Source organism: Schistocerca piceifrons, chromosome X, assembly GCF_021461385.2.
Source record: "Schistocerca piceifrons isolate TAMUIC-IGC-003096 chromosome X, iqSchPice1.1, whole genome shotgun sequence".
NCBI lineage: Eukaryota > Metazoa > Arthropoda > Insecta > Orthoptera > Acrididae > Schistocerca > Schistocerca piceifrons.
In genome coordinates, this window is record NC_060149.1 from 740,794,104 (window position 1) to 740,820,725 (window position 26,622).

General features: G+C 44.1%; 1 protein-coding gene across 1 annotated transcript in view; it reads right to left on the minus strand.

Annotated features, from left to right (window-relative positions):
- LOC124721198 (probable ATP-dependent RNA helicase DDX31) overlaps positions 1–26,622 on the minus strand; it is a 250,456-nt gene that overhangs the window by 73,667 nt on the left and 150,167 nt on the right. Inside the window, exons 9-10 of the mRNA XM_047246043.1 lie at positions 17,847–17,925; positions 13,477–13,582 (exon numbers count right to left, since the gene is read on the minus strand). Of these exons, the coding sequence (XP_047101999.1) occupies positions 13,477–13,582; positions 17,847–17,925 (185 nt within the window). The remainder of the gene's footprint in view (positions 1–13,476; positions 13,583–17,846; positions 17,926–26,622) is intronic.

Here is a 26,622-nt window from a genome sequence, read left to right on the forward strand (position 1 = left end):
TAGCAGAGATATGAAATCAGACAGTGTAGACTGCTTGCTTCAAATCAACACATAAATAGTTCCGCTCGAGTTTTATCCTCATGCCCATCTCACATTTCTGGAAATAAAAGTATCTTCTTCTGTGCGGATGCACACACAGTGCCCGAACTCTTACGGGAATCAGCAAAAAGCCGCGAGTAATGAGTATAATGGGCAGGCGAACTATGAATATAGTGCAGGACAGTAAGTTGGGAATGTGAGTCTCACGGGAGGCTTGCCAGAGATAAGTCCCTGCAGTCGCACTATCCTCTGTGTCCTCGGTGGCTCAGATGGATAGAGCGTCTGCCATGGCTCTGAGCACTATGGGACTTAACATCTATGGCCATCAGTCCCCTAGAACTTAGAACTATTTAAACCTAACTAACCTAACGACAGCACACAACACCCAGTCATCACGAGGCGGAGAAAATCCCTGACCCCGCCGGGAATCGAACCCGGGCGTGGGAAGCGAGAACGCTACCACACGACCACGAGCTGCGGACATCTGCCATGTAAAATCAGGAGATTCCGGGTTTTAGTCCCGGTCGGGAACACATTTTCAACTGTCCCCGTTGACTTATATCAACGCCTGTATGCAGCTACGGGTATTCATTTCATTGTAATAAAAATATTAATCAAAATTGTAACAAACCGTTAGTGTTGAATCGTTCACCAAACAACATGAAACCAGCTATATTTTATATACGATTTTAGTTTTGATGGCAGTAAAACGTGGTAACTGCGGAAAAGCAGTTTATTGCTGAAGCTTCTCTTTCACGACGGGGGGACAAACCAGCGCGACGGAAACATCACTTCCCATCTGTAGCTTCAACTGGGAAATGACGTTTGCAGCATTTCAATTACACGCCGCAACTGGACTTCTTTTCTCATTAAAAAAATTTAAAAAAAAACACGGCGATCAGAAGCGCGCAAATCAGAGTTAGACAAACAGTCTCTGAAAGCATGACAGACGCATAAAAAAGTTAAATGGAGTCTGCGAGGCGAAAACAAATTAGGCTACTTCCCGAGACGCGGCCGCCAGACAATGGTGTACCCACTGGCGCCCGGAAAACCCGCCTCTCCGGCCTGCGACCGCCTCATCAGCCACAAAAACACGCCGCTCTTGTAATTGCATCCACCCAGCCGTTCCAAGAGCCCGCTAAATGCTTCTATACATATCAGACATACCAAAGTTCCAGTAGATACTAACAAAAAAAAAGATAAACATACAATCAAAACGAACGCAGTCTTTATTTCCGTTTTTTACGTTTTGTTAGTTCCGTTGCATCATGTGCTCTTGGAATGTACGCTTTATTGACTGGCAACTATTTCTCCACATCCTCACCTCTCTGAAGGAAGTTCCCGACTTTTCAGGAAACGGTAAACCATTCTCTGTTGCAATCATATAAGTTAGAGAGAGCCCAAAGTGGACGTCTCACATCATCAATAAATTAATCATTTATGGCATCTTATGTTTCGTGTTCGGCGATTTACAAATTAATGCATAAAAGTAGAAAGACAAGAAACAGACAAAAGTTCGTTTCCACAATGAGATATTCACTTTGCAGCTGAGTGTGCGCTGATATGAAACTTTCTGGCAGATTAAAACTGTGTGCCCGACCGAGACTCGAACTCGGGACCGAAAGGCAAAGGTCCCGAGTTCGGGTCTCGGTCCGGCACACAGTTTTAATCTGCCAGAAAGTTTCAAAAGTTCGTTTACTTAAGGCCGCAGGCAATGAACGAGTGTCATTAAATAATGCTACACAATTATTTTTTCTCAAAACATATTTATTCTTAAGAGATATACTCACGTTCTATGGCCTTACGCTGGCAATGTATAAGCGTGTGTATTCCCTGTTGGTAAAGGCTCTAGTCCTGTGCTTGCTAGAGCCATGTTTCCATTGCATGAATTATATACCAGGCATGAGCAACCTTTGTTCTCCATTCATTCACATACTTACTGAAGCTCGTGGGTCACCTCCTCACGTGACGCGACAGCAGCGCCCCTATAGTATAAAAACCAAATTATATCGTCAGTGACGTCAATGTTTATGGTAAACAGACCGATAAGAATTGTACCCAGGAAGAACGCCACGCCAACAAATTATGCCTCAAACCACGCTTTTTTTTTTTGGAGGTCTATTCAATTTACGTTTACCCCATCTCCAGACATTTACTCGTACTGGCGCGTCGTGAATATTGCCTCTATACATATGACGTTTTACAACAGCTGTCTCAAAAACTTCCGCTGCATAATTTTGTAACGCCGTTAAAAAGAAGCGACGTTCACGACACGTAATTAAAAGTAAATATCTGAAAATGGGATATCGCGCATCTTGAAATGTCATCATGGAAAAATAAACGCCAATAAAAGTAACTGGTTGCAGCTAATTCATCATACATTTCCTTCAGTTTCAACTTCTGCAGTGTTCTAATACATCCATAATCGACAAGAGTCATTTATTAATATTATTATGAGAAAGAATAGAGAAACAAAATATGGCAATGAGACAGGCAATCCCAATTGACAAGCTACTATAGGAAACTTTCTTCTTTTTGGCTAAGACAGCTCTTTCGATTGTTTGAAATTTAGTGTGTTAATATCCACAAACACTATTAGCAAGTATTTTTAAAAATATTTGTACTTAATATGATTGATTGTATAGGCACGTGTTGTTTTTGCAAATACAATGCGAGCATCTCTTTCTCTGTTCAACGAATTTCTTCCACGGGCTGGGCTGACACCAATAGCCGCTTGCCCACCAGTGAATTACACTATCATCTTCAAAGTGTGTCTCACGAAGAGAATCCTTCATGACAGACCGAGGGTAGATGAGGCAATGATGTCAAATCCAATTTGGTGATATGCTTCCGGATTTTGAGACCTGTATGTGGGCGTGCATTGTTGCGTTGGAGCAAGATACCTTTTGGATTCCTGTCCGACCGAACACTGAGGAAATGGTTCTCTATATACGCCTCTGACTTAATGGTTTACCCTTTGTGACAGAGAGGATTTTCAATTGGAATCAAATTGCACAACAGTGCAGATGAAATGGCTTTTCTTTGTATCTTCTGGTCTATTGCGGGCATTCGTGACACCCGTCTCAGGCACACTTTTGAACATCCAAGAATCTCAATCATTGCACACGGACTTCCAAATTCCAATGCTCACCGTTAGCTTTAGAGCCAATTGTGATAGGCCTGACTGCATCAATAATGGCTTCCGCACGCAGTTCACCATGTTGGAAGCAGTGGCTGTGACAGGACGTCCTGAACGTGGCCGATCATGAGCAGAGTTTCAGCACTTCCTGACACTTTAATTCTCTCTCCAACTGCCCAGCAGCACTATTATCAACAGAATCAGTACCATACACTGCACACAGACGTTTATGGATGTTTACCAGTTTCTTTTCCGCAGCCAAGAATTGAATTACAACACGTTGCTTGTAACGCCTGTCTTGCGTAGGCGCCATTTTTATGTTTCACTACGGTTCTGTCACCTGTCAGAGCACTAGTTCGATTTACAGGGTGTCGCAAAAGAAGTCCTTCCAGTAACACAGGAGGTACACAACTCCATGAGAAGAAAATACCCAATCAGGAACAGTATAACGTCGTGCAGGTCCTGTAGAATTATCAACATATTCTCATACTTTTAAATGTATTATTTTACTACTATATACTGTTTCAAGGTAACTTCTAAGAATATTTTCTTTCACTATTATAAATAATAATATATGTTACGTTTCTTCTTTTTCGCACCACTATCATCTGAGCAACATAATGAACATTACTCAAAGTTGGTTGCTTGGTATGGGGGAGGAGACCAAACAGCAAGGTCTCGGTCCCATCGGATTAGAGGATTAGAGAAGGAAGTCGACCGTGCCCTTTCAGAAGAACCATCCCAGCGTTTGCCTAAAACGATTTAGGTAAATCACGGAAAATCTAAATTATGATGGCCGGACACGGGTTTGAACCGTCGTCCTCTCGAATGCGAGTCCAGTGTGCTAACCACTGCGCCACCTCGTTCGGTCACTGCTCAAGAGAGAAAAAGTATCCCTCTTGGTCCATTATAACTACCTATGTAATACCCAGTATGTCCGCCGTTGGCAAGGATAACAGCGGCGACGTGTAGTGGCGCGGAGCAGTAAGGCTTTGGTATGTCACTACAGCGAGATGGCACCACACCAGCACACCCAAGTCATCTAATTCCCGTAAAGTACGGAGTGGGGAGGGGCGCGGCTATGAGCTCCGACGCCACGTTCAATCCATCCCAGATGTGTTCGATAGAGTTCAAATCTGGCACGTTGGCGGTCCATTACATCAACTGGATCGCCCCACTGTGTTCCTCGAACCACTCCATCACATTCCTGTCCTTGTAACATTATCCTGCAGAAAAATACCACTGCTGTCGGAAAACATGATCGTCATGAAGCAGTGTATGTGGTCTGCGAACAGTGTACGATACTCGTTGGCCGACATGGTGCCCTGCACGAGCTCCACAGGAACGATGGATGCCCACATGAATGTTCCCCAAACCATAATGGACCCACCGCCAGGTTATCTCCGTCCTGCATTTCAGGTGGCAAGGAGCTGCTCCACTGGAAGACGACAGATTCGCACCTTCCCACTGGCATGATGAAGATGGTATCGGGATTCATCAGGCAATGCAACGCTCTGCCACTGCGGCAACTTCAAATGCCGATGGTCACGTGCCCATTTCAGTCTTAGTTGCCAGTGTCGTGGTGTTCACATTGGCACATGCATGGATCGTCGTCTGCGGAGGCCCATCGCTACGAGTATTCGGTGCACTGTGTGTTCAAACACTCGTATTGTGCCCAGCATTAAAGTCTGATGTTAGTCCGGCCACAGTTCGCCGCCTGTTCTGTTTTACCAGTCTACCCAGCGTAAGACGTCCGACATCTGTAACGAGCGGTGGCCGCCCAATCCCAAGACGTATGGACGTGGTTTCACCTTGGTTTCGCCACGTGTTGAAAACACTCACCACAGCACTTCTCTAATACCCAACAAGTCGTGCAGTTTAGTAAATGCTCGTGCTGAGCCTCCGGACCATCACAATCTGCCCTCCGTCAAACTGAGATAGATCGCGTGCCTTCCCCATTCTATACACGGACAGGACGTTCACTGGTACGACATGCGCCGTGCGTTTGTCTGACTAGCAGTAATTCCTTGCCAGGTGACGCTACTGTCGCCTGCCTGGATGGGTTTATATCGATAGCAGGTCGGTGGTCATAATGTTCAGGATGATCTCTGTATAACAGAAAAATCACTGTTTATGAACAAAGAGATCTCCATCATTAAACTGAAATAAAATTTATGGATGAGTATCTAGTTAGACCGTGTACAAAGTCGAAGTTTCCAAGCGACCAGGTTACTGGTTTGCTTTCACTGTACGAGAAGAGTAGGGTTGCTACTGTTTCACATTTTAACCATCGTTAGAACTACTGGCATACAGAACTGACAACTCCCTGTCACTGCAGGCACTGTCGTCTGCAGTCTGTCCCGAAACCGATCCTTATGGCCTCACATTAAAAAGTAAAATACGTTATCTATACACTATTGTGCAGAACTCGAGGACAAAAGTAACTTTTGCGTGACATGCCATGGCCAAGTAATACAACTCGATTAAACTTGGACCATACATAGAAAAAACTGCTATAGAAGTAAGTGAAAGCGAAGTAAGTGCACTTCATGATGGTCCCCAGGACATAACAAAAGGTGGGACATGGTTCTTAGGCCGGCCGAGCGGTTCTAGGCGCTACAGTCTGGAATCGCGCGACCGCTACGGTCGCAGGTTCGAATCCTGCCTTGGGCATGGATGTGTGTGATGTCTCCTTAGGTTAGTTAGGTTTAAGTAGTTCTGAGTTCTACGGGATTGATGACCTCAGAAGTTAAGTCGCCGGGTGCTCAGAGCCATTTGAACCATGGTTCTTAGTAGAATGTGTATCACCACGTCAAGCAATGCTTGCTCTGCAACGAGCTCCCATGTGGTCAAATAGGTTAGCACCGAGCTCCTGTGGTAGGAAGTTCCACGCCTCCAACAGCGAAGATGGCAACTCCTGGATGGTCGGTGCATGTAGACGTTCTGCAATAAGTCTCCACAACCTATCCCAAACGCGCTCAATGGGATATACGTCGGCGGAAGGGGCAGGACAGTTCATTCACCCAATATCCCCTTTTCCAATAGCTCCTCCAATATGCGTTTCAATGAGGTAGCATACTGTCATACATGCAAATGAGGTCACGGGCGAATGTACCCTTGAAAACCGCTCTAGGCGAAGGAGTACAGTGTCACAATAATGTTGACCAGTGAGTGTAGCGCGTTCAAATATTTGCAGGCTAGTATATCCATGCAACATTATGCCTCCCCACAACATAACATCTGGACCACCAAACCGATCATATTCGACCATTTAGCTGGGTGCATTACGTGTTCTCATCTCTAGTCGTACAAGGTTGCGTTCAGAATCACTACTCAGACTAAAGCTGCTCTCATCCCGAGAGGTGCAAGCAACCTCACTCCTGTTGGTCCGGTCGCTATGTATGCTCTTTACACCTTCGCGAACAGTGCCGCTGATCTTCCGGTGTCAACGGAACACGAAGTACTGGCTGTCAGGCAAAGAGACCACCGCCATGGAGTTGCCATGCCACTCCATAGCATGAGATTGAATGCCTTGCACTCTTGTTAAATCTGACTGCAACTGCTCCAGCTGTTAAACATGGGTCCTTTCTTGCCTGCTGCACGATGTAGCGGCCATTTTCTGCTGTACTTGACCGTGGTCGACCACCTCCTCTGCTTCGGCCAGCAATGCCTATGGTTCGGAACGCTCCCCATGCACGTGAAACAATGCTGCGAACAATACCAAACTCCTGGGCTACATTCGTTACACTTCGTCCTCCTTTTACGTTCCCGGTGATTTTTCCCACCTAAACTCATCAATATGTCTCCCGGGCATGCTGTAATGAAGACGACACCACCACAGTGCACCGCAACTGTTCGCTGATTGACCCGTTCCTGACAAGCAGCTTTCTGTTCACGACTGGGGGACCTCTGGTATAACGCTCCCGCTCTTTCATTATTTTCCACCGAGTACTAAAATATTATGTTACTTTATCTATCTCATCCTTAAGTTTTTCTGAGCAGTGTAAAACAAATTTTAAACCTCTAGATACCGAGGAAGATGGCGCTGTGGTTAGCACACTGGACTCACATTCGGGATGACGACGGTCCAAACCACCGTCCGGCCATCCTGATTTAGATTTTCCGTGATTTCTCTAAACCGCTTCATGTAAATGCCGAGATTGGTCCTTTGAAAGAGCACGGCCTATTTCCTTCCTCATCCTTCCCTAATCCGATAGGACCGATGATCGCTGATTGGTCCCCTCCCCCAAATCAGCCAGCCAGTCACACCTCTAGATACAACAAAATTTCTTGATATACGACACCAGTCTACAACATATAGCAAAATGTCACGACACGACGGGAGGGAACGAACGCACTGTCCTATGTGGCTGGCTTAAACATTACAACAAGCACAAATACGTTGTAACATTGTAAACATATGGACTGTAAGGGCCAGGGCCATACGGAGGGCGTGGCGAGATAGGTTATCGCCAAGGTCAGAGGCAAAGAGGGAGCGAAAAAGCTGATCGACAACAACAGAGAAAGGCAGACGGTTTAAGAATTACCATGACAGATACGTGAGTTCTATACCTCCCGTTCCATCTTCTTCCTATGAGAACCCTTTCCCTCAGCCTGCGACTGACTGCACGATGTTGTCAGAGTGTCATTTTCGCGTAAGTAGCGTCATAAAGAAACAAATCGTACCGAACAGATGTCCGTCGCCAACACAGTTTATGGGGTAAACTACACTTGATTCCCACAACTGCCGCCTACACAGCTCGCTCATGTTCAATAACGGGGTTCTTTCTGCTGCGATCGTTAGCGGTCGTTAGCGATGGTTCGTTCGACCGAAGGCTGCCAAGTTTTGCCGATTTCTGCCCTCCGAGAACTACACTACTGGCCATTAAAATTGCTACACCAAGAAGAAATGCAGATGGTAAACGGGTATTCATTGGACAAATATATGTGATCACGTTTTCACGCAATTTGGGTGCATAGATCCTGAGAAATCAGTGCCCAGAACAACCACCTCTGGCCGTAATAACGGCCTTGATACGCCTGGGCATTGAGTCAAACAAAGCTTGGATGGCGTGTACAGGTACAGCTGCCCATGCAGCTTCAACACGATACCACAGTTCATCAAGAGTAGTGACTGGCGTATTGTGATGAGCCAGTTGCTCGGCCACCATTGACCAGACGTTTTCATTTGGTGAGAGATCTGGAGAATGCGCTGGCCAGGGCAGCAGTCCAACATTTTCTGTAGCCATAAAGGCCCGTACAGGACCTGCAACATGCGGTCGTGCAGTATCCTGCTGAATGTAGGGTTTCGCAAGGATCGAATAAAGGGTAGAGCCACGGGTCGTAACACATCTGAAATTTAACGTCACTGTTCAAAGTGCGATCAATGCGAACAAAAGGTGACCGAGACGTGTAACCAATGGCACCCCATACAATCACGCCGGGTGATACGCCAGTATGGCGATGACAAATACACGTTTCCAATGTGCGTTCACGGCGATGTCGCCAAACACGGATGCGACCATCATGATGCTGTAAACAGAGCCTGGATTCATCCGAAAAAATTACGTTTTGCCATTCGTGCACCCAGGTTCGTCGTTGAGTACACAATCGCAGGCGCTCCCGTCTGTGATGCAGCGTCAAGGATAACTGCAGCCATGGTCTCCGAGATAATAGCCCATGCTGCTGCAAACGTCGTCGAACTGTTCGTGCAGATTGTTGTTGTCTGCTGACTCAGGGATCGAGACTTGGCTGCACGATCAGTTACAGCCATGCGGATAAGATGCATGTCATCTCGACTGCTAGTGATACGAGGCCGTTGGGATCCAGCACGGTGTTCCGTATTACGCTCCTGAACCTACCGATTCCATTTTCTGCTAACAGTCAGTGGATCTCGAACAACGCGAGCAGCAATGTCGCGATACGATAAACCGCGATCGCGATAGGCTACAATCCGACCTGTATCAAAGTCGGAAACGTGATGGTACGCATTTCTCCTCCTTACACGAGGCATCACAACAACGTTTCACCAGGCAACGCCGGTCAACTGCTGTTTGTGTATGAGAAATCGGTTGGTAACTTTCCTCATGTCAGCACGTTGTAGGTGTCGCCACCGGCGCCAACCTTGTGTGAATGCTCTAAAAAGCTAATCATTTGCATAGCACAGCACCTTCTTCCTGTCGGTTAAATTTCGCGTCTGTAGCACGTCACCTTCGTGGTGTAGCAATTTTAATGGCCAGTAGTGTAGTACCAATTTTCGAGGAGTAAATAAACTATGTACTTATAATGTACAAGATGTGGATTTTTGTGGTGGAGAATGATGTGTCGGTGGTGACCCAGAAGCCGCTCAAAGCTGGATAATATTTTTGTTACACCCCGTAATTTGTAGCACAACTCGAGCCCACATCAGGTATTCCTGGAAGGCGGGCCTCGACCCACGGAACCCGGAAACGAATCAATTTTGTAAGACTCCGGCCGCGACCTTACGCAGTCAACGATACAGGCCTGGGCGGCCAACTTCCAGGGCTGGCGCGGCCGGCTGACATGGTTCGCTGAGTCCCGCCAGGCCATGGCAAATAACGGGCGGTGACGTCCAGGGAGTTAACCCCGAGACGACGGCTGGCATCGTCGAGCGCGGCAATGTCGGTGGACATCAGTTCGACCCTCGGCCCGTCAGGCAGCGGCTGGAACCCCTTGGCAGGCGGTACTGTCAGAATGACGGCAGAGGGGCGACGACTACTCGGCGGTGACCAATGCCATAACTGGTGACTATCCCGTGACTCGCTCCTATCCGAAAGCCAGTATTTATATTATTGGCACTAAACCGGGGTTATTGTGGAGTTGCGGCTGCAAGAGTCTCATATTGCGCGTGCCATAGTGTCCCTCGTTACAGACACCGTCCGAGCCGTAACTAGCAGGCAGACGGCGATGCCCTGTGAGCGCCGTGGTGCAATGCCGGGTCAGCGTAGTGCCGTAAGTGACCTGCTTTATGGCATCTATCATCTGCCTAGGCTCGTGTCGTTACTTTTATTACACAACGAGGAAATTCAGAGGCGGGATGCTACATTTGTTACCGGTAGGCTTGAACAACATGTAAGTGTTACGGTGACGCTTCGGGAACTCGAATGAGAATCTCTGGAGGGAAGGCGACGTTCTTTTCGAGAAACATTGTTGAGAAAATTTAGAGACCCTGTATTTGAAGCTGACTGCCAAACGATACTACTGCCGCTAACATACGTTGCGCGTAAGGACCACGGAGATACGATACGAGAAATCAGGGCTCATACGGAGGCATATAGACAGTCGTTTTTGCGTAGCTCTACCTGTGAGTGGAACAGGAAAGGAAAAGACTAGTAGCGGTGTAGGGTACCCTCCGCCACGCACAGTACGGTGGCTTGCGGAGTATGGATGTAGATGAGCCCACCCGGTTCGATCAAACGCACGGCTTTCCGGGCGGGAAGGAGCGCCTGGTCCCCGGCACGAATCCGCCCGGCGGATTTGTGTCGAGGTCCGGTGAACCGCCAGTCTGTGGATGGTTTTTAGGTGGTCTTCCATCTGCCTCGGCGAATGCGGGCTGGTTTCCCTTATTCCGCCTCAGTTACACTATGTCGGCGATTGTTGTGCAAACAAGTTCTCCATGTACGCGTACACCACCATTACTCTACCTCGCAAACATAGGGGTTACACTCGTCTGGTGTGAGACGTTCCCTGGGGGATCCACCGGGGGCCGAACCGCACAATAACCCTGGGTTCGCTGTGGGGCGGCGGTACTCGTCGTGGGGTTGTGGACCACTGCGGCTGCAGCGGGGACGGAGCCTCTCCGTCGTTTCTAGATCCCCGGTTAACATAGGGGGGCAGGGGGAGGGAGGGGGGGGGGGCAGGGGGAGGGAGGGGGGGGGGGGAAGGCGCTGCTTTGGCAGCTCTGTCAGAAGCGCACCATCACCTCGGTAAGGTTCTGGTAAGGGTACACAGTCACTGAACTCACAGTTGGTGAAAGAAACATAAAACAGGAAAACAAAAGCCAACGCTGAGGTAGATTATGACTTACATTCATCCAACGTGTATCTTTCAGACTTTGGGAGTACTCTAGTTGTCCGACCATTCCAATGAGCGACCTGTGTCGTTTGGTGCAAGATTAAATCAAAATCGATTTTTAGGTGAGCTTTGTTAACCAACGTAACCGTAATAATCTTTGTCGATAATGTTGTGGTGCAAGTTCGTAATAATCCACAGCAGACCATAGTGAAACAGAACATGTAAATATGATACATGTGCGAATCTGTAGTACGTAAAAGGTGAATAATTTACGATCCAACGGACCCGCACCATCCTAGCTCTTAGAGGCATTATTTAACTAAACTATTTTTTTTTATTTATGAATTTGGCCAGCTATGGACCGGATACAACGTAAGACTTAGGGTGTTTCTTTTTCTTTCGTTCTTCCAAGTACTACTTCATTTTCTCGCCGACTGCTCGTCTCTGCTCATCTGTCCACACTCTCTTAGGTCGAGGTTTTGGCTCATCTTCTTCACAGTTTGCGTTCTCTATCAGTAGCTTGAAGTGATTCCTGTCACGTATTATTTCTTCTGTAACACCTATTTTGTTGGCGTCTTTCTTTACTGCTTCTATCCATCCTACACTTTCTTTCAGCTTACTAACGTAATTTGAAATTTTCTTTGTAATCCGTGTTTCTTCCATTCTTTTTAAATGTCCATAAAATTGTAGCCGCCTCTTCCTCATTGTATCTGTGATCTTTTCTGTGTTTTTGTATAAGTCTTCATTTCTCCTTTTAATCCACCTATTTTCCTTGTTTTTCTCAGGACCTAGAATTTTTCTCTCTTTTTTCTAGTTCCCTTAATTCTCCTTTCTTGAATAATGTTAGGCACTCTGACCCATACGTTGCTTGTGTCCTAATAACTGAATTATAATGTTTAATCTTCGCTTGTATGGATATTGATCTCTTATTGTAGTAGTCTTGTGTTAATTTATATGCAAATTCTAACTTTTTTATTCTTTCTTTATTTGTTGTGTTATCCAGTCCATTGGCTTGTGTCCACTCTCCCAGGTATTTGAATCTATCAATTCTTTTAATTTTTCCATACTTTGTTTTCATAAACTTTTCTGAATTATGTTTGTGTTCTATATACTCGGTTTTTTCATAGAATATTTTTAGCCCAGACTTTTCAGCAATCTCGTGTAACAGATCAAGCACAACTGTTGCGTCTGTTCGGTTTTCATTTATCAATGCCATATCATCCTCAAAGGCTAAACATTTCACTTCAGATTTGTTCTTTCCTTGGCCCATGCTTATATCCTTTGTGGCTCTGTTTTTTAATGTGCTTTCCCATGTTTTTACTATTTCATCTAAAACCAAGTTAAAGAGAATTGGGGACAGTCCATCTCCTTGTCGAACTCCTGTTTTGATTTTTAATGGTTCAGAAATTTCGCCTTTAAACTCAATTCTTGATGTTGTAGCTGTGAGCGTTTATTCAACAAGTCTTCTGGTGTTTTCATCTATCCCTGATTCATAAAGTATCTGGAATAGTGTTTGTCTGTCAATTGAGTCGTAGGCCTTCTTGAAGTCTACGAAACTAACTACTGTATTTTTATTTTGTATAGCTCTCACTCTCAAAATTGTTTTTAAATTAAGAATCTGTTCTGCACATGATCTACCTTTTCTAAATCCTGCTTGATAATCTCCTATATTAGGTCCTGCTTGTTCCTCTATTCTATATAAAAGTGCTTCAGAAAGCATTTTGTATGTAACTAAACTACAATAGTATTGAACTGCTATAGCAGCAATTTGCATTTTATTACATAAGTAAAATGTGATTTACTGAAATATGTCAGATGTGCTCCACCCCCAATGCCCTTGTCTTCGTCTCCAATGTTTCTTCCTTCAGCCTTTCCTCCGTGGGAAGATGGACGAGAAAACTAAGTGGACGATTCGAAAGATACGTATCACATTATTTCCTGTCACGAAATGAGAAGTCAAAAGGTGTGGACAAAAAGTAAAGTGCTCTAGTACATTCGATTACTTACATCAACTAGTGTCTAAAATACTTACTAATTTATCTAACGTCAGAGTCTAAGGAAAGACACAGAGCACTACACATGTCATTTCTTACCATTTTGGCCGAGGCACGTCACTAACGGGGCATGTGCAACGTGAATATCTACTACCCTCATACCGAAGTTCATCTTTGTAAGGTCTTTCTGCGAAAATGCTGGTTTACTGATATAGCAATGGGCGCTTGTCTTAGAAAAATATTTCCATTAGAAAGAAATGCCGGGCTTACCTTTACATGCCTTCTGCTTAAGTTTCTCGTCGTTTAACACGATGTCTTCAAGAGAGTGCTGGAGACCTACTGCTACAGTTTCTGCTTTATGAAGGTAGGTTTCCAGCTGAAAATTCGAACAGAAAACATTAGCACATCGATATGATAAACATATAAAACTCGTAAATTCCCACAAATTCCTTAAAAATCTACACATACTCTACAGTTTTAAACTGCACGATTTTATCAAAAGAAAGTTGAGCTATGACCCAAGCTCAGTTTCACTTGTTGTACGATAAAGAGCTAAAGCTGCCATCAACACAAATGTTGGGTTGAATACCACAGTGCTTTACTACACATTGTTCTAGTGGTATGCCATTGCCTTCTCCCGATCGACGAGCTTAGTTCCAAGCCAGGGAAATCTACAATTAATTGAGCATTTTTCACACTAACATTGTAGAGGCGAAAAAAGTGATAAGTGACAGATAAAAAACCTAGTTTGCCCGAGGATCGAACCGAAGGCCTTGGGATCTGTTGCCTGGAACTTTATCATTGAGCCACCGAGGTACAAAAAACACACAGTTTCATTTGGTACTGCAGGGATCAATTTTTAAAAATTATGCCCATGACTAACATTTATTAAAAGTCTGAAAGTCATAACTGTATCTTATTTTCAGTGACGTAATAGTTTTTCTGGGAGGAGGGGGGGGGGGGGGGGACAGCCTCCATATACCTTCACTTACTTTGCAGTAGGATTTTGGAACATATACTGTGTTCGAACACATGAATTACCTCGAATAAAACGATCTACTGACAAATAGTCAGCACGGATTCAGATATATCGTTCTTCTTTATTCTAACGAAGTAATGAGTGCTATCGACAGAGGATTTCAAATTGATTGTATATCACTTGATTTACAGAAGGCTTTTCATACCGTTCCTCATAAGCGGCTTCTAATCACACTGTGTCCCTATGGAGTATTGTCTCAGCTGTGCGACTGGATTTCTGGTATCCTGTCAGAAAGGTCACAGCCCGCAGTAACTGACGGAAAGTCATCGAGTAAAGCAGAAGTGATATCTGGCGTTCTTCCATGAAGGGTTCTACCGCCTCTGCTGTTTCTAGTCTATATAAAACATTTATAAGACGGTCTGAGCATCCCTCTTAGATTGCTTGCAGATTCTGCTGTCATTTATCTTCTAGTACACTCATGTGAAGATAAAACCCAATAGTAAAATGAGTTAGACAAGATATCTGTAGGGTGTGAAAAGCGGGAATCGATTCTAAATAATGAGACGTGTGAGGTCATCCACATGAGTACTATAAGGAATCTGTTGAATTTCGTTGGGGCGAGATCTTTTAACGAAATTTCTATCTCCAACTTACTCCTCCGAATGCGAAAATATTTTGTGGACGCCCACCTGCATGGGGAGAAATGATCAACCTAGTAAAATACGAGAAATCACAACTCGCGGGAAAGTTCGAGACGTTTGTTTTTCCCGGGTGCCATTCGAGAGTGGAACAATAGAGAAATTGTGTAAGAGTCGTTCGATGAACCCTCTGCCAGGCACTTAAGTGTGAACTAAAGAGTATTCATGCAGATGTAGATGTAGCTGTAGCTGAACTAATTGCACCAAGCCTGATACGAGAGCATAGCTCAACTTCTTTCTCGTAATTTTGGAGTAATTGGGGTATCTTAGTCGAAGTGCGAGGTCAGAATACCTCTACACATGTAACCTATTTCATCTAAAAGACGATATTTAAATTAATATTAATTAAGGTATTGAAAAAAATAATAAATTTCGAAATACTTTGCCCAGACAAAACCCGATTTCAGATTTGTACTCTACTAATCAACGCCCTCTTTTTTAACACACATATCAACAACACGTTCAATTTTTGTTTTTGTATGTTTTAGCACCTCTTTCCTCATGTGAACGCGGTTCAACTCGATCACAACCGCCAATGTGTTCGGTCCTAGAATTATATTTTGATGCACTGAATTTAGTTAACATTGGCCTTCAGCATAATTTGGAATTGTAGATAATATGATTCAAACGACATTTTGTATTTCTGACTTATGTCTTGATTGGCGCCATATGAATGACGTCACAAACCATCATTGTATAAGCAACTGCATAAAGCGAGGAGTGCAGTTAGTACCAGAGCGGAGGGACCGAAACGTGGTGGTTGGTATACTAGCTAGAGCTATGCGTTACTAAAGATGGCACTGTATTTTCATTTCTCATTAATAGGACGATGGCAAAGCTGATGACGGAAATATATGAGTGCATCAAACGTATGTTTTTTTTTTTTTTTTTTTTTGTGCTGGGGAAAGTGACGTCAACCAATATACATACGAGGGTTGGAACTTTAATAGTGGCAACTATTTATTTACAGCTCGTACAAAATAGATACGTCTTTCAAAGTTGTACTGACCTTCAGAGTAGTCACCAGCATTGTGTATAACTCGTTGCCAGCGATGTGAAAGTCGTGGCATTTAGCAGCCCCATCAGTCAAACAAATCAGTAACAGCTTGCACTGTACGTGCTTGAGCACTGTGCTGCAAAATGATGGGTAGGTCCAGCAGAAAGTGTCATAACTTCCGTCTCTAAGCTGGTCGTAGGTTGTGTTCCAAAAATGAACAGCATAGAGAAAGAAGTGATGACAGTTTCTGCAGAACCTGATCATCATTTTGCAGGACAATGCTCAAGCACGTAAAGTGCAAGCTGTTACTGATATATTTGACTGATGGCGCTGCTAAGTGCTATACCATCTACTGCACTCCCCTGACTTACGCCCTCGTGAGTTCAACTCGATTTCTTAACTGAAGGAAACACTTCACTGCATTCGCTTCAGAACGGCTACAAATTCGTCGGGCAATAGACTGCGCCGCTCGAGCTGTCAACACAATTGGCACTGCTAAGAGTATCCTACGTCTTCCACATCGCTGGCAACGGGTTATACACAATGCTGGTGACTACTTTGAAGGTCAGTAAAACTTTGAAACAAGTATCTATTTTGTACGAACAGTAAATAAATAGTTGCCACTATTAAAGCAACAACCCTCGTATATCCACAAGAGTTCTGGATTTGTGGATTTGGGAATCTACTGATGTGGGCTTGATTATATGCTGGAAGTAAACATAGGTAGATTTCAAACTGGATTCGAAAGATAAAACTGGCCACTCCATAGATACTGTTCTGTGTGTAATTTATTCGTCCACAAACAAAGCCAGTATAGACGAGCTTTACCGCCTTGTAGGATAAAATCGTCACTTATTGCACCAAAATAAGGGTGCATTCGTATGTACGTGTCAAGATCGTCATCCCTATACGACCACTCGTCACACATTCAGGTGGGAAAACACGAAGCTCTGTCCATCGACCTAAAGATAAACAATCCCATACAAAAAGACAGTCTCGTGCGAAGGCCGTTTGACAAATGATAACCCATTCCACGTTCTTATGACATCTAAGTATATCTGCTGTTTCCTTGCAAGGTCAGCAAGGGTACAGCGGTCCATCATTGATCGGAGCCCGGTCTACACGTTGACTCGTCCATTGCAATCGTCCCCTCGTGACGCGCATGGTCATCTTGTACACCAGTCGCGCCCACGCAGCCTTCTGTTCGCATTACTGGATCGTATGACCCTTCCTTAGGCTGCAGCAAGGGCTGTACGTAGCTGATATAGACTCGTGGACCTATTTATTCAAGTGCATAACAAGAAATATCGGTCATCGGTATGTGTGGTAACCTTTATCCGTATTTTCCTGTACATTCTCGATGTCGAGCATGTGATGAAACATAGTTGCCACAGTATACAAACAAATACCGAAGAATGTTTAGTCATTTCTCCATCCCTGTTTGACTCTGATCAAATGAAATTCTACCAGTGGCCGTCAGTCGCTGTTCATTCGGGAACTGGTGCCCCAGAATCGTTCGGGCTAAGCTGGTAATGCCGTCAGTCTTTTCTCACTCCCACAGCATCAACTGAAGCCTTACTACCAAAAATGAAACTCTTTGCTTTGTACAGATTATGGAAGCTGTTTTCAGCGCTAATTTTGGGCGGCGCTGTTGTGGTAACAACATACTCAACTACCATGAAAACTACTTACTACAGTCTCGAGTTATTGCAATTTTTGTGATTTTTCCTTAATTTATGAAATCCAGAATGCAATAAAATTTGAAGTTGCCTACAGTACTACGGAACCAAAGCTGTGAAGTTACGCGCTGACGTTATCATTTACTTTAAAATCATTCAAGAATACTGATTCTTTTCAGAGGATGAGCGAATGGACGTACATCTGATATATTATCACTTCTAGGAAACCAGACCTTTAAACGTAAATGAACTAGAAATATCACGGCATAAAATAAGAAATATCTCACCTCACTTTTCCATCTCGGCGAAGCATTAACGGCCATCTTTAAGTACTCGAAGTAGGTAGACATCTCTTGCTCCTCTAAACTGTGGGAAAAATAACAAATTTTACATTACTATAAGTAATTACTAAAGGGTTACAGCACTTTAGCGTACCTGCTACAGTCAATAATCGACGTGAATTACTAAAATTTTGTCTGAAAGTCAGAAACAACTGCCTGGTAGGCATAAGGTAAGGCATGGTGACGTCCACTTTAATGACAATCAACTTTGTGCAACGTTCTATCCCTGAAAGATTAAGAGATGACGTCCCGTAGAAGGGAGGTCATCAGAGATGGATGAAAAGGTTGGAGGGCAAGAAGGAGCGGGAGAGGAACGGAATAGCCGGGTCGTTTTGAAAGGAAGCTTGCCTACATTCACTTTCGTCGAAATAGGAAACTGTGGAAAAACTATGGGGATTTGAATCCCGCAGTTCCCGTATGCCGATCATTTATCAACTGTTGTAAGTGGTGAAGCAGGCTTCTCTTACACCTGTCTCTTGACAATAAACCGTTACAAACAGGTAACATTATCAAATAACTGATTCTTGCCTTAATCGCCAAGTTCTTTTATTTTAACTCCTGACGGTTTTCGCTAACTGCATCTTCAGCTCTTACTTTATATACTGTATCTAGTCAAAACTGAACATCCTTGCACAGCATCAGCGGTCAAACTCATTATGACGACACAGTACAGCAATTCATTCATGTCCACGAAGCACGCACACCTATTAAAAACACACATATTTTTTGTTTTTTGTCTTTTTTTTAAAGTACACTTAACCTATACGGCAGATCACGTTGACACTTGATTTATGTTACTGTGCAGGATTCAGCGACGGAACATAAACACATTGCGCCGGGACTTTATACAGTTTTCAGCCAGGCATCGTGATGTGTATGTCACTATTATTTTTTTCAGACTCTAGAAACCACTATCAAGAAAGGAAAACGGAAACAATCATTACTGTCAACAAGGTTTTGTGAAATATCGTTCATGCTGTATTCTTACGCTATAAGGACGTCATCGGAAGCATAAGGCTCTGTACAGATGAGTACAAACCTTTTGAGAAGTGCATTTTTATTTGACGGGCATTAATAACGGGGTATGAGAAAAACTATTACCAAAGATGTTTCGTTTTAAACTAACTAAACTCCGTTCGAATAGGACTCTGAAGACCCAACGGTACCGACCGAACGCCGTGTCTATCAACCGATTAGCGTCACTGGATGCTGATACGGAGGGGCATGTGCTCAGCACATCGCTCTTGTCAGTTTTTCGTGACCGGATCCGTTACTTTTCAATCAAGTAGCTACTCGATCGGTCTCACAATGGCTGAGTGCACCCTGCTTAATTGGTGATCTGACGGGAACCGCTGTTACCACTGAGGCAAGGCAGTTGGCTTCGTTTTAAACTTCCAAAGGTAAATACAGAGCAACCAAACTAAACAGCATTACTGCACGTGCATACGTCAAAACAAGTACGATCAAAGGGCAAAGAAAAGCACAAAGCAATATGCATCCCAAATGATCGTCTTGTGGTCTTGCACATATCCAGAAGGATAATCTCAATACTTTCCTTCTAAATCTGAGGAAGGCTTGTCAAATAAGATAACTGGGAAAAACACGGTAGGTGCGGACTTTCAAAAGTACGTTGCACATTTTTATGGCAGACGAAGTAACTTTTACTGAATTTACACTACACTTCACAGTGACAAATATACATGACACTATTTTTCAACATATAGTTGTATGGATATGGTGTCTGTTCTTTCGGACATGTCCGAATACATAGTTCTGGCAATACCGGCCGTGACCCCCTCCTCCTGCGCGGATTCACACATATTACTCAACTCTTACGGGACTTGGTAAGAATGTCTTCCACGAGTAGTGAGTGTGTTGGGTAGGGACACTACGTAGTGTGTGGACATATAAGGTGAGAATGTGGGTCTCGCGGAAGGCGTGCGCGAGATAGTCCCTGCAGTCGCACTATCCTCTGTGCCCTCGGTGGTTCAGATGTAAGCAGGAGATCCCGGGTTCGAGTCCCGGTCGGGGCACACATTTTCACCTGACCCCGTTCATATATATCAACGCCCGTCAGCAGCTGAAGGTATTAATATATAATTCTAATTTTTCAGCATAGTCACTAGTCTCTGTAAACAACTGCTGGAACGTTCTACCAATCTATCAATTCTTCGACGACAGAAATAAGCTCCTTGGTCGCGGAGCCACTGGAGACGAACTGTGTGAACGTCCTCATCGGCGGAAAATCTGCGACGACTGCGAATCATTTCCTAGACTGCCTGGAAATTACAGTCTGTGGTCGATTCTATGCCCTTCCTTCCCGATCAGCATCACCCAAGTCTGTGCTGCCTCAGTCAAATTGTTGGCGTCATCTCACTATGGTCGGACGCAACACTGCATTTGGTCCAGAATTTCACGGTGAATCTGTGTGCTCGTCAGACGTCTTACCCTGAAGAATTGTACTGTCCCGCGAACTTCAACTTTAAGTACGTTTCTAGTTGCCGCACCACTTCTCTCCCACACTGTGATGCACCCGTTATCTGCACCACATCAGAACTGTGTCTGCAGGAAACGCAAAAATGTACTCTGTTCTGACAATGCGTCACCCTTGTTGCGCAATGTTCTCAGAGTGGGGCGACAACTGTGACTTACTTGAACTACCCTCGTAGAAAGCTCGAGTATGTCAGGGGAATCTCGTTAAAATGACGATGATTGTTGGAAAGGAAGCTGTAGTCTGTCACAATGACACCACAGAAAATAAACTGTATAAAATAAATACATCTGACAGAGGAGATATAAAGATACCCGTTTCTTACGCGTGTAAATCAATAAAACGCACGGTATTTCCTGAAGAATCTATTTGATGAAGTCGTATACACTGATGAGCCAGAATATTATGACCACTGCCCACCGCGAAATTCAGTGCCGCTGGTGACATGCGGACACATGGCGCGGTTGGTTAAGTACACACATAAAAAAAGTTTTGCATAACTCCGGTTCGCAGAACACCTGAAGATAGACGTTGACTGTGGATATTGTATCACACACAGTCCCTTTGACTGTTAAGAGATCTCACTAAACCCGCCCAAAGATGTAAACAACCATACATGAGCAGGGCCTATTAGACGGAGGTGAGACAGCTGATCAGTTACAGTCATTCCACCTGGAAGGAGGTACACGCCACGTGTTGTCTATAGTTCAACCATGTCTAGATGGTCATAACGCGGTTCGATCGCAACCGCATTGTTACTTTGTGCCAGGAAGGGCTCTCAACAAGGGAAGTGTCCAGGCGTCTCGTAGTGAGCCAAAGCGATGTTATTCGGACATGAAGGAGATACAGAGAGACAGGAACTGTCGATGACATGCCTCGCTCAGGCGGCCCAAGGGCTACTACTGCGGTGCATGGCCGCTACCTACGGATTATGGCTCGGAGGAACCCTGACAGCAACGCCACCATGTTGAATAATGCTTTTCGCGCAGCTGGTACGCTGGTCATCGAAGGTGGCGTAACGGCTGTGCGATACGTGAATGCAATCCTCCGAGCGATAGTGCAACCATATCGGTAGCATATTGGAGAGGCATTCGTCTTCATGGACGACAATTCGAGCCCCCATCGTGCACATCTTATGAATGACTTCCTTCAGGATAACGACATCGACTAGGGTGGCCAGCATGTTTTCCAGGCATGAATCCTATCGAACATGCCTGGGATAGATTGAAAAGGGCGCCGTTGAGGAGTGGGACAATCTGGACTAACAGTGCCTTGAGGAACATATGGATTGTATGCCACGACGAATACAAGCATGCATCAATGCAAGAGGACGTGCTACTGGGTATTAGAGGTACCGGTGTGTGCAGCAATCTGGACCACCATCTCTGTAGGTCTCGCTGTATCGTGGTACAAAGTGCAATGTGTGGTTTTCATGAGCAATAAAACGGGCGGAAATGATGTTTATGTTGATCTCTATTCCAATTTTCTGTACAGGTTCCGAAACTCTCGGAACCGAGGTGGTGCAAAACGTTATTTGATGTGTGTGTATAGATGAAACAGTGACGAACTGGAGAGTGATTCTACCGACGATACAGGCCGCAAATGGGGAAATCCACTGACATAAGCGACTCTGACAAAGGGCAGACTGTTACGGCCCGGCGCCTGGGAACAGGCATCTCGGAAACAGCGAAGCTCGTCGACTGTTCGCCTGCTATTGTGAGCATCCAAGGAAAGTGGATGACGAAAGGCAGGCGACAAGGTGTTGGATCCAGAATGAGATTTTCACTCTGCAGCGGAGTGTGCGCTGATTTGAAACTTCCTGGCAGATTAAAACTTTGTACCAGACAGAGACTCGAACTCGGGACCCGAGTGTTTCAGAAAACACAGTTTCGCGCACTTTGTTGAACATTGGCTTCCGGAGCTGACGATACCTACGCGTTCCCGTGTTGACCCACCGAGATTGTCAGTTGCAATATGAGTGGGCAAGGGATCATCTGGAACTAATCACGTTTCTTGTTACAATGGGTCGACGGTGATGTCTAGACACGGCGCCATTCAAGCGAACGGTTGCTCGGAACATATACAGTGTTACGGAGCAGCCAGGTCAGGGCAGTATTATACTATGGGGATCTGGGCTTCCGTGGAACCTATTGTAGTAAACAAAGGCACCACGACAGCTACCCGAACATTATATCAGACCACCTGCATAGCTTCGTGCTTGATGTCTTCCCCGACAGCGATACCATCTTCCGGCAGGTTTACTATCCCTCTCAGAAAGCCAGAATCGTGCTACAGTGGTTTGAGGAGCTCGATAGTGAACTCACGATGGTATCATGGCCAAGCACCGCGTACACAAACTACAGATACGCTGCAGAAAATATAGCAAGAGTTTGTCGAATCCATGCCACTCAAAAAGTGGACAAACATTAAATAAGTGACTATAATGTTTTGGCTCATCAGTGTAATTTCTCTACCAGGGCCCGCATTGAACATAAACTTTATTTCTATGCGTAGTGTTATAAGAATTGTTGGGGTTTATTCCACGGGACTTGGGTGTCACTACTGATTTTGTATGCACGTAAAGCACATATCTAAACGAGCATACCAAGGTAGGTACAACTCATTATCCGAAGATTACATGCTGGCTGCCAACTTCATGCCAATAAGATTACTGTCATCCAAAAAGAGCATGTATTTTCCTCATAACTTCCGAAAAGTAGTAATTTTTTTTGACAGTCTGTATCCAAGATGTCTCAAAATGTTACGTTCCAGATTGCACAAACAGTGGATGATCCTGAACTGAGTATTTTGACATAAGGAACCAACAGCAGGAAATCAATATTTCAGGCATTACGACATCTTGAATGAGCAATGGATGTCCGTATCAACATCGGTGGCGCTACACAACTAAAAACATAAATCGACAAAGATGGCTGAGTTTAGTCAATTGCATTAATTGTGTTCGTAGACGCCGTTCTTGCATATGTACAGTGTTTATGAACCCAGTCTGATGTTAGAAAGAACAGAATACAAGAAACAGGTGGCACTGGTCCGTTGTTATCTATCTTTCTTTCTTTCTGTCTGTCTTTCTTTCTTTTGCTTGTGCCTTTGTCCCGCGGATACGCAGGGTCGGCAGGGTTAATCGGATGTGGCAATGTTAGTCGAAGGGGTGGCCGGATGGCCTTCCTGCCGCCATCCCGTATCCCCCGGGAAGGAATTTGTGTACCCCAACTGTCTGCGACTAGTGTAATCCATGGAATAGTGCGCAAGTGTTCAGATGACTGGCCCGTTGTTATCATGGTTAGCTTTTCGCAGCTAATCTATCCACATTAAGGCACCTAATAGTGGCCCGTGCAAATACGTTTTTCATTGCCTCGTCTTCGTAGGCCATAACTGGCCATTTCTCGTGTGTTATACACCGTACATGAGACTACCGAGTGGAAGCCAACATGGTGACAGAACATTCTAACTTCGAATGTGCGTGTTAAGTGCTTGGAGGAGTCTTGGATTAAGGTGTAGCGGATATTATGTCGAATTTTTTTCTGGTTTTTCTAGATCAATTCCTCCAGGATCTTAGAACATACAGGATTTCCGGACTACGCCTTATATGCAGACAATTCCACTTGCGCGTGAGGCGATAATGCCCTATAAAGCAAAGATTGTTTGTGTGTTCCGCAGCTCCGGATTCTCGTTCTATTGGATGTTACGAAACGTCCTCCAGATGGCTATTTATTTATTTTATTTATTTATTTCATTAACAGTACAGAGTAACCCACCGCCTTGAAATGTAAGGTGGGTCGTATGCTTTTGAATCTAATAGCAAAGACTTCTCATTGTTACAGTCTTATTGGTATACAGTTGTTAATGCTTTTTTAAAAATAATATAAAGAACATTATATATAAAGATTTCTGAGGTTACAGCGAATTGAATGCTTAACAATTGTTAAAATGGTTCCATATAATTTGTTACTACATAGTTGATGAGAATATAATTTATACAATGCAAATATCAAAGAAAAATAAAAAAAATGTAACACAATGAACTGCGCCATAGCCGGTCCCAAGCCCGGTTGAAAAAGGAGGGGGGGAGGAGTAACACCTCATAAAAAAAACCTTGGTTCACCTGGCCCGGGTGATAGCACCTCGTGAGGGCCCCTTGCCAGGGACACGGTGAAGACCTCAACGGCAGTGAAGGCGGAGATGAAGATCATCGGTACGGCAGAACTGGCGGAAGAGGCAACCTTGCTTTTTGTGATACTATAAAAGCTATCGTCCAAGGTTATTTGGACAAAGAGCACGACGGTTCCACAGGTTAGTGGCGGTAACCCTACAGCGTCTGTTCCACATGTTAGTGGCGGCTGATCTATAAAACTCAGAAGTGGAACTCTGAGCTTAACCAGACTGAAATCTCAATTTCAGTCACAAACCCAGTCCAAATAAATCAACATGGATACAGCACCTTCAAAGACAAATTACCCCAGTGGGTCAAATCCCACGGTTGAAAAACCGCAAGTGGCCTATTCGGATTCTGGGGAGACCACAGAAGTGTGCATGGAGGTAAATCGGAGTACCTCAAAACCCCGTAATAACAAAATCAAATCAAAATCTAGAATTTGGCTAATGACATTTAATGTAAATTCTCTCTTAAAAATGAGAACACTAAAAAACATCCTGGACAAATCCAGAGAACGTAAAATCAAAATTATTGCGTTTCAGGAATCACGATATACAGATGAAAATCCTTTTGATTCGGAAGGATACAGGATATACAAAGGAAAACCTGGAAAACGAGCCATGGCAAATTGTCCACAATTTGGAACTGGATTTATAGTAGATACATCAATACTTGATTCAGTCGCAACTTTCAAATCTTACTCGGGTCGGCTCTCCACGATGACAATAAAATCAGCTAATAATATATACACCCTAATCAACGGACATGCACCAACTGACATCACTAACAAAAACAAAATAGAAGAAGTAGAAGAATTCTGGAACCAATTAGATAATATTCTCCAAAAAATCCCAAATAACCATGTCAAAATCCTTATGGGCGAGTTCAATACACAAATCGGTAAAGAAAAAAAATATCGATATTGGGTAGGTAAATGGTCAGTGCATACACAGACCAACCGGAATGGCATGCGACTCATTGAAATCTGCAAAAACCATGACCTATTTTTCAAATCAACATTTTTCAAGAAAAGAGCCTCGAAAACGAAAACTTGGATCTCACCTAATCCATTACTAGGTGAATATCAGTTGGATCATGTAATGATCTCCCGCGTAAATATAGTAGAAATCATGAAACTTAAAGCCCTTAATGGACTACACCTAGATTCCGACCATTACCCAACAAAATTCTCCCTAGATGTCATTCCAGAAAAAAGAAAATTCACTAAGGAATCTCCACACCGTAAATATGATGTACAAAAGATAAATGGCAATGAACAATTTACAAAAGAAACACAAAATTTAAAACCACAAAATTTGCAACAACTGCAAGCAGGACTTTTAAATGCAGCTGAAACTGTAGCACCGCAAACAAGAACACGTAAACACCCATGGTGGACAGATGAGGATAAATCTCAGACAACAGGCGTGGCAAAATTGGTTGTGCAACAAAAATCAAAAGACCCTGGAAGATCTCAAAGATACCAGGAAAACAGTCACAAAAGCAATACGAACAGTCCGTAAACAACACGAAGACAAAAAATTGCAAGACATAGAAAATGATTTCAAGAAAAACAATTCCCGAAATTTCTACAGAGTATTCAAACAAAAATTAACGAAGTACTCTCCTCCATCACTCCAGTTCAAAAATGACCATGGGGAAATTGCTCATACCAACACCGAAAACTGTGAAATTCTTGCAAAATACTTTTCTAAATTACTGAATTGTGAAAAGCCTGCAGAAAAATTTGAGTTCCATCGTACACAACGAGACCCAGACTCAAAGCCACCAAGTTTACAAGAGATTAAATAGATAATTCAGTCGCTGAAAAATAACAAAGCATCAGGAGAAGACCAAATCATTGCAGAATTATGGAAAAATGCAGGAGAAAATTGTGGTGTCACCGCCAGACACCACACTTGCTAGGTGGTAGCTTTAAATCGGCCGCGGTCCATTAGTACATGTCGGACCCGCGTGTCGCCACTTTCAGTGATAGCAGACCGAGCGCCACCACACGGCAGGTCTAGAGAGACGTACTAGCACTCGCCCCAGTTGTA